The following is an 8,564-nucleotide window of genomic DNA, read 5'->3' on the forward strand; positions in this document are numbered from 1 at the left end:
TTGTGAGAGAGAAAACTAGCTCCTGCTCAGTTCTGCTCCCTGCTTGTTCCTGGCAGGCGCATAGTATCACCAAACCTACAGCAACGCATGAACCTGCTGCAGGGCCAGCCCTTGGGGGTGGTTTGCTTGTGAGAGAAGAGGAGGAGAGATGCTGAGGAGGCAGCAGCCCCAGCAGGGAGCTCCCAGGCGGAGCAGACAACTGGGACAGTGAGCRACACGCAGCTCTGCAGCCACCGCTGCAATCTGCCTAGCGGAGCCTGTTGCTCTGTTCAGCTTTATGATCTGGGATTTGCCAGGGAGGCATCTGCAATGGCCTTTTTGCCCTTCGGATTAATGGCTGGTACAGGTCAGAACTGGCCAGTTTGTGCTRGCATCGTTTTGGCTAGATGCTGATGCCTTGAATGAGATGGTCAGTGTTAAACTTACTTTCTTAGCCCTTTTCTTCCAAAGACTATAAATCTGTGGTGATTTGAAGAAATCATGAGCTGTGCCCCATCCTGAATCATCTTTATGCACATTTTCTTCTTAATCATGTGCCTTGTGGAAATCTTTCTAGCTGAATGCTCTGATTTTCATGCAGGCTCACAATTTCAGCATGTTGGACATCAGAGGAAAAAAAACCCAAATCTAAACACCAAAACCCAACTGTAAGCAKGAACAGGTGCTGTTCAAGAATAATCAAACACCCTCTCTGTGGAAAAAAAAGAACTTGCTTTATTTGTAAAGTCTACAAAATACAGAGAAGTCAGGTAGGACACATACTGTAAGTCAGAAAATAAATATTTTTGCTCTATATAAGATAAAATGTGATTTGCATATATAAAATATAAAGTACGGCTCTGTACCAACATCCTGGCTGTGCCGAGAGGCGGAATGGCAAAGAGGACGTGAAAATAACTTATGTTCGTGCAATAAATAAACCCAAGAGGAGTTGGGGGTGGGGTGGGGGGATGCTAACCATAGTGCTCTCTCCGCAGTGCGGTGGGCACCTCTCTTCAGGGAGGGATGGAGGCTGCAGCCTAGCGTGGCTGGCGTGGCAATATCCGGGCAGGGGCAGGAAGGGACAACCGGGTACTTGGCAGGTGCCGAGAAGGGACTGCCTCTTGTTACCTCCCCACGTCTCCAGGTTGCTGCATGCATTTGTAAAACCCAACTCTTCTCCAGCACTTAAGCCTTCTGAAGAGAGAGCTGTCCCAGGCTTGTGTCCAAGCTAGAGGAAAATCAAAGGGAGAAGCAACACYGTGCGAGGCAGGTCCTGCAAATCCCAGGAGCAGAGACATCCTCGGTCTCTAGCCCAGCACTGCCCACCTTCAGCACCACCACCCCTCTCTCGGCCTCTCCTTTTTAGCCGGCCTTGGCTCTYGCTCCCTGGGGCCAGGACCACCTTTCCGCGTGCTTTGTAGTCTTCCTGCAGCGGAGCGGAGGGGAACGCGTGCCTGGCTTTGTGGGGCTGTCCAAGCCGGCTTGTGCTGAACAAAATAGTGTTTATCTCTGCTCCAGCTGCCTTCGTTTCCTTCCTGCTGGTGCCTCTCTGTTTCAGAGCCACCCRGCCTGGCTGGGGCTGCCGCATCCCCGTGGGCAGGAAGAGGTGTGAAGGATGTGCGTGATGGAGAGAGATAAAAGAGCACCTCTTGCTTCTCCTCTTGGCCCTCACCAGCAACAGCCCAGGGCTACAGCGGAAGAAACAAGACCGGGACCAACCCTCTCACTGTCCCCGAGCTCTCCCTCCACCAAGGTCCTCCCTTCCCTCGCCACTGTTCCCTGTCACCTCCGGACTCCCCCRGACTCCAATGTCACAGGCTGCCGTGATGGTTTTCCACCTCCATTTACACTAATTCAGGCACCAACCCACAGCCACTTTCTCTCCCCCTCTGACCTGCCACCTGTCCTYGCTGTCTCTGATCCCTTCTGCGCCAGAAAGCTCAAGGCTTCAGCCAGCAGAGAGCCGAGCCAAACGGGCCCACGGCCCTCCGCGCACCCACAGCCACACTGCCGCCTCTTCCAGGTGCTGACTGCGGYGGTGGCCAACACAGGTCCAAGTCGTGAAGCTGACGCCGAGCCAGACCTCAGCACTGATACACTCCTCTCCATCTTGTCCCTTCTGCAAAACTCCTTCCCCTCATTTTTCTCCCTGGCATGCTCCTGAGAGTGCCTGGCTTGCACTCAGCTCTCCTGCACCCTCTCCAAAAAAAGAGGTGCACAGGGTTTTCCTGCCAGCTTGGAGACATGGGACACTTCCTCAGCTCTGCTTGTGTGAGCATCCCTCTCTTCCACACATGGCTGCCTGGGCGAGAGGTGCCCGGCCAGGAGGAGGCTGCAGCAGGAGACAGGCAGGGTGCTCGGGCTGGAGTCGGAGATGAGGGGTGTTGCGGGGCGCTGCCAGGCTTTGGGGGCTGCTGCTTCCTCGAGGGTCCCCCAGCAGGGTCCCGTCACCCCTTCCCAGCGCCCCCTCCCTGCACAGGACGGCTAGCCCCAGGCCTTGAGAGGGCTCTGGGCAGAGGAGAGGCTGCAAATCCAAGGGAGACCGTGGAGCAGGAGGGGATTTCGGGCCCTGGACCATGGGTCCCAGCAGCTGTGGAAGGGGGTTGGGGAGGGGAGAGGGAGGCAACCTTCAAGTTGATCTGTGGGGGAAGGCGCCCCGGGGGGCCGCACCCGGCAGGGGGAYGGGGGCCGGCACTAGGAGTAGGCGGCCTGGTTGGTGCCGGACTTGACGATGGTGATGACGCTGGCAGTGGCCACCTTGGCAGGGGGCCCGTGAGCAGCCACAGTGCGGGCGAAGCCCTGCAGGGCCTCGTACTTGCCGCGGAGGGTGTCGAGCTCCAGGCGCATGGCGGCGTTCTCCCGGGCCAGCTTGTCCACCTCCCACTCCAGCTCCATCTTCTGCTTCTGCAGCTCTTCCTTCTGGCAGACCCGCTTGACCCGGCAGCTGGCCGCGTAGCCCCGGTTCTTCAGCGTCCGCCGGCGCTGCTTCAGCCGCGCCACCTCCTCCTTGGAGAGGCCCCGCAGGTGGTGGTTGAGCTCCCGCACCGACAGCCCCATCAGCTCCTCGTCCGACAGCAGCGGCGTGTTCTCCCCCAGCTCCCGCTTGACCTGCCGGAGAGAGAGGGGGGGCGGCCGCCTGAGACCCCCGCCACGGCGGGAAGACGCCTGYGGGGAGGGGAGCTGGCCCCCCGCCCCTCGGGGATGGCCTCGGGCTCACCTTCAAGGCCTTGCTAGAGAGTCCGTCTGCGGCCATCGTCTCCCCCAAGGCCGGCCCTGCCAAGGAGCCAGGAGAAAAGCTCATTAGTCACAGCACGTTTTTGTTGCTCCAGCACGGAGGACACTGGTCTCCACCAGCCCGTGATGGCAAAGAGATGCTGGCCCCTCCGCTCCCCCTTTCCTGCACCCACAGGATTCCCTGGAATCCAGGTTTCCCTGGATTGCCACAGGGCTGGGCATTTGGGAGCCAAATGACTCACTGTTATTCCTTTTAAAAATAGAGAGGCAGAGAGAAGAAATAGTAACGCTAAACCTCTCGCACCTCCTTCGTGCTGTCCTGAGGCTGCCAGGTTGCCCTGCTTAGAGGTCTCCGAGGACCCGAAATGGCCCTGAGATGCTGCAGGGACACGGCAGCCAGGCCAAGCTTCCTCCTCCAGGAGGGGAGGAAACGCAGGCGAGAGTCCGCCTGGTGCTAAAAGGAAAGTAAAAGCAGCAASTCCATGGCTCTGGCTGCTGGAGTGAAACCAGCTGCAAGCTCGGCCAGGTCTCACTGCCGCACGCTGCCCAGGGCATCCCGCTTCGCCGCACACGCTTGCCCGGTGCACCGGCATGTGCCCACCTCAGTGCGGGCACCTGCCCTGCCCTGCAAAGTGGGAGCCCAGCAGCGCCTGAGCCTCCACCGAGCTGAGCCTGYGTGCCGGGACCTGCCGGGGCATGCAGACATGCCACCCCGCAGCCCTCGTGCCCCATTTGGCGAGTGCACCCCGGTCTGCCGGGGGAGGAAGTCAAATGAATCAAGTGTCTGGAGAGGTCCCGAGGAGGGGAGCAAAGGATCTGGGCACAGCAGCGTTGCGTGGGTGGGAGAAAAGTCATCTCACCGTGATTCAGCACTGCAGGAGGAAAAGTCACCAAACCTGTGCCCGTCCCCTTGCTAGTCAACTGTTTTTTTCCCTTGTCACTGGGTTCTGAGGAGGGGGGTGGCAAGGGCTGGGGGCTCGAAATGCAACCAAGCAGCATGTCCCTGTCTCAGGCAGTCCCTCCCCTGGAGGAGCAACCAGACCAAGGGAGAGGGAAAATGGGCAGAGGTGAGGGCTAGCTAGAAGGAGGAGACAAGGGGCAGATGGATGAGGCAAATTTGAAGCTGGGGAGAGAAGGCTGCACACACAGGAAAGGGTTTGAGGGACAGGCCGCCACCAAGCGCACTCCAAGCAGCAATAAGGTGAAGAGTTGGGAGGAGAGCGGAGAGGAAAGGTGGAGCTGGGAAAACAGCAGGCTGAAATCTGATGCAATAAGAGCCAGGAAGCGTGGGGAGCTGCATACGGAGGTGAGGGAACATGTTCTGTGCAGCAGGGGTGGCCATGGCCTCCTCCACCGGCTGCCGRAGCAGGCAGGAGAGGCTCAGGAGGGGGAGAGATTTCAGGAACTTACACAAGAGATGGATAAGATTTAGGAAAGAAACAAATACAACCCAAAACTTCCCATGCCTAAGTCAGTTCCAGCTGGGAGCAGAGCCACCCTTCTCCCAGGTCCTTGYATCCTTGGCACAACTGCAGGCCTCTTGCTTTGGCTCAGAGCCCCTGGAGATGTGGCCGCATGAGGGAGGCCAGGAGAGGAGACTTTCCTAGATCTGCATCACTGCTGGACCCCTCCTCATTTGGGCTCAGAGATGGGGCTCAGAGATGGGGCACAAGAGCCTTTAGCTGTTTTTCAGAGGAGAGATCCCTCAGCAAAGTCAAAGCCTGGTGTCTGATCAGGCCCACCGGCAGAGCTACACTGTGTCGAGGCCCTGAGGCAGGCTATTTCAACTCCCTTTCTGTTGCCTGCTATTTCATTGATTTGCCCTAATTCTAATTCTAGCCAGGGCTGCTGAAGGATGGGACAACCCGCAAGTGCTCGGGAAGGCAGCGGGTCTAATGGCACCTCCACAAGGCAGGACCCCATTGCCACCTGATTTGTCGGCAAAAGCTTTCCCTAATGCAAGGGACCAGGATCTAGCCCTCTATACGGATGGTCAGCTATTATAATGCACCTGGATGCAGCTTCAAATAGAGAAGGAAAAGGACTTACAGGGAAGAAGCAGATCCTCTATCCAAGCATGTCCCCTACCTGCCGCTGTTCCTGAGAAGGGAGTGGGTGTGCCGCCAATGCTAACACCTGTGCCAGGCCATGGGGACACTTGGGCACCAGGGACAGCCTCTAACACATCTACACCACTGCATTGTGAGGATGGGGCACCCCACGGTCCCGCCGTGCAACATAGCGAACCCTACGACTTAACCCTCCCGACTCGGCCACAGGAGAAGGATTTATGTGTGATCGTGGTGGCACAACGGGCCAGATCCAGGACCTCACAGAGCGCTCAAGGCACCGCTGGCAGCYGCCAGCGCTCAAATGCGCCAGCACATGATGCTGACGGTACCTCTGCAGGCTCAGGTATCTCAGCAGGACCTTTCCCTGCAGCTCCTATTTCTGACTGAAATGTGGGGCAGAGATGGCCAGAAGCGTCCCTTCTCTGAGCAGTGAGAAGCGCTCCGGCAGCCGCCTCCAGCACTGTGAGGAAGCAGAGGACTTCCCAGCTCAGCTCCTGGGCCGGGAGGTGTTACTCAGCGGGCAGAGTCCCYGTGGGTCCTGGCTCAGGAGCTGGGACTACCAAAGGCGCCAGCTGAAGCTGAAGAGGGAGCATGGACRGGGGTGACACCAGCCGGGGAGCGCCCGCGCTCCCGCTGCTCCCTGGCTTCGCTTTTGCCCCGTGAAACGGGACCTGCAGCCTCCCAACCTTTGCTCCCCACCGCGGTGTGGGCATGCGCCGCAGTGACCGTCATGTGATGGTGAGTCGCTTTCTGCTGAGCAGGAAAGTGAAAACACAGCGTTAACCCTAAAGCTGTTTTCTGCCTTGGCGTGTAGGGCTGCTGCCCAGGTCCCTTCCTGGCCCAGCTTCCTGCTACGGGTTTAAAGAAACAGCACTCGGCTCCCTACGGCAGGGCTGACACTTGCAAGAACTGCTAAAAATAATCCAGCTTTTGGCCACTGGGTTGTCACCTCGTGGGAGGTAAAGCACCACAGTATTTTCTATTTATACCCCTTTGGAGGGGAACGAAGTGTGAGAGCCACAGGGTGCCCGCAGGCGAGCGTTAACTGCTCTCGCTGGCGTCTTTTGGAAACAAAACCCACCGTGCCGCAAACAAGMTTTCCAAACGGCGTATTTCCGCACAGAAGTAACCACCTGCCCTGGGAATGCAGCTACCCCTGTGGGGCGAAAACGCAGCAGCCGCTTAGCGGGGAGCGAGCAAACGGGAGCCGAGCGAGCCTTGAACTCTCCTGGGTGCCGAAAGGGCCGATTTCTCAACCCGAAACTTCCCGCCGAAGTTAACCGGAGCCGAGGAAAACAAAACTTGGCGGGAGGCGAGATCTGCCTGGGGAGGGGTTAGTGGCGGCGGTGGAAAATCCTGTGGCGCCTGCTCCAAGGGGCCCCGCTCCCGCCTCCCTCCCTCCCTCGCGCCGTGCCGCGCCGTCAGCCGGGGCCTGGAGGACCTCGGGCACCGCGGGGACGTTTCCTGCCCCGGCCGCCGGCGGTGGCCGCGGTCCCGCGCGCCGCTGCCGCTCGCTCCCTCCCACCACCGCCTCCGAAAACAGGGCCGCGACCCCCCCCCCCAACATCACCACCACCACCGGGGCCCAGCAAACCCCAGCAGCGGTGGTGGCGGGGGTGGGAGGAAGCGCCAAGGCGGCCACGGCGGGCAGCCACGCGGCCCGGTCTCGGCGAGGCCGGCGGAGGCGGCCGGCGTTTCCGCACTTACCTCCTCGGCGGGAGGCTTTGGTGCCGGCTTCCCCCCCCCGCCCCGGCCCCACCACCACCTCCCCGGCCCGGGCGAGCCCGGCCCGGCCGTGCGGTCCCGCGGGACAGTGGCGGCGGCGGCGGTGGCGAGAGGTGCGGGGCTGAGCGAGGCCCCGGGATCTGCTGAGTTGTAACGCGAGTTTCCTGGAATTACTCACTCGCAGGATTCTTTTCATTCATAAAAACACAGTCATGCGGTGACATCATTTTTTCCCCTCCCTCGTCCCCTCCCCGCCGCGGCGAAGGGCGACGCGGCTGGGGGGGGGGGTGGGATGGTGCTGCCATCTTAGCACCGGGCGGTGAATTTAAACGGTCCCTCGGGCACTGGGACCTGCTGCGAGGGGGGTTATTTGGGGGTTCGCTTGCCCCCAAAATCGTGGGGGGGGGGAGGAGGGCTGGGTGACCCCCCTTTGCCCCCCCTCGCCTTGGCTGCGAGCTGGGGGCTGTGGTGCGCCCCTGCCGCACGCGTGCTGTCGAGCTGAGGGCCTGGGCCGCGGCCGAGAGGCTCGCGGTTACGGTTGAATGTGGCGCCGCAGCGGCTCGCGGAGCTGTTTACRGCTTTCCAGCAGAGCCAGGAAGAACCGCTGTTAAACTGTTTTACAGCTCCTTTCCCATATTGGAACAGGGAGGGGGAAACGGCTTGTTTCCTCCAGGTGGCCAGCTGAAGTCATCACTGGCGCTAGAGGAGCACTTGGAGGTAGCATCTCCCCTCTCGAGTGACTCCCTGGGGACAGGGTGCCGTGCCAGGCCTTTCCCTGCCTGCCGCGGGGGGCACCGGCACCCCTGGGGCAGCTCCCAGCCTGCAGCATGGGGGCAGCTCCCTGCCCCAAGAGCAGGGCGTTCGCAGCCCCACACAGAGAGGAGCGTTTGTGCTCTTATGCATGCAGGTTTACACATAAACTTGCGTGTTTAGGAGTATGTATATGTGTATATGTACGTGTGCATGTATATGTGTACGTGTTTATGCATTTATGCATATAGGTGCACATATGGATGCATACGTATAAGTGTGTGTGTTTGTATACAAATGTGTATATGCATGCATATATATATGTACACACAAACAGGCACTACTTAGGAAAASTTTTCCTGCTGACAGTTTGTTACACAAGCTGTCTCCTCCAGCACTAGAAATTTAGAATTTTTCCAAACTTTAGGAAAAATGCGGGTCTGGGAAAAGGGCCATACCCGAGGTAAGGGCTGGCCCCACTCACCTAACGAAACGGTGCCCTTGCCCCTTTAAGAGAGGCARGGCGATCCCCGCCCCTCACCAAAATGGCGGCCGCGCGGCGCGCACTTCCGCCCCTCACGAAGATGACCCCCCGCCGTTACGTAACGGCGCGCTCCTCCATCAGTCACGCAGCCGCGAGCCCTCTTTTCCCAGCCCCGCCCCCTCGCCGCTCTCGGCCGCCCCCGATTGGCCCGCTCTCGGGGCGGGGCGGCCGTTGCAGGGGCGCGCGGCGGCGGCCGCGTCTGCGCGCGCGGCGCGGACCGTTGGCGGAAGTGCGAGTGCGGTAAGTGCGCTGGAATG

General features: G+C 59.8%; 2 protein-coding genes across 4 annotated transcripts in view; one reads left to right on the forward strand and one right to left on the reverse strand.

Annotated features, from left to right (window-relative positions):
* Positions 1-692: 692 nt before the first annotated feature.
* MAFF (MAF bZIP transcription factor F) lies at positions 693-7,213 on the reverse strand. Of its 3 annotated transcripts, none has more exons than XM_085323541.1 (3): positions 7,192-7,213; positions 3,200-3,255; positions 693-3,090 (listed from the first exon to the last, which is right to left on the reverse strand). In XM_085323541.1, the coding sequence occupies exons 1-3, from the start codon at positions 7,211-7,213 to the stop codon at positions 2,677-2,679; spliced, it is 492 nt and encodes a 163-aa protein (XP_085179667.1). In that variant the 3' UTR covers positions 693-2,676. The 3 variants fall into 3 exon arrangements, with proteins under 3 accessions (XP_085179667.1, XP_085179668.1, XP_085179666.1); XM_085323542.1 differs by lacking the exon at positions 7,192-7,213 and adding an exon at positions 6,996-7,183; XM_085323540.1 differs by lacking the exon at positions 7,192-7,213 and adding an exon at positions 3,521-4,870.
* Positions 7,214-8,480: 1,267 nt separating this feature from the next.
* PLA2G6 (phospholipase A2 group VI) overlaps positions 8,481-8,564 on the forward strand; it is a 17,498-nt gene continuing 17,414 nt past the window's right edge. The window contains exon 1 of the mRNA XM_085323527.1: positions 8,481-8,547. The gene's annotated coding sequence lies outside the window, so the exon portion shown is untranslated. The remainder of the gene's footprint in view (positions 8,548-8,564) is intronic.

This window comes from Rhea americana, unplaced genomic scaffold (genome assembly GCF_003343005.1).
Source record: "Rhea americana isolate MKP2758 unplaced genomic scaffold, rheAme1 scaffold_85, whole genome shotgun sequence".
Taxonomy (NCBI): domain Eukaryota; kingdom Metazoa; phylum Chordata; class Aves; order Rheiformes; family Rheidae; genus Rhea; species Rhea americana.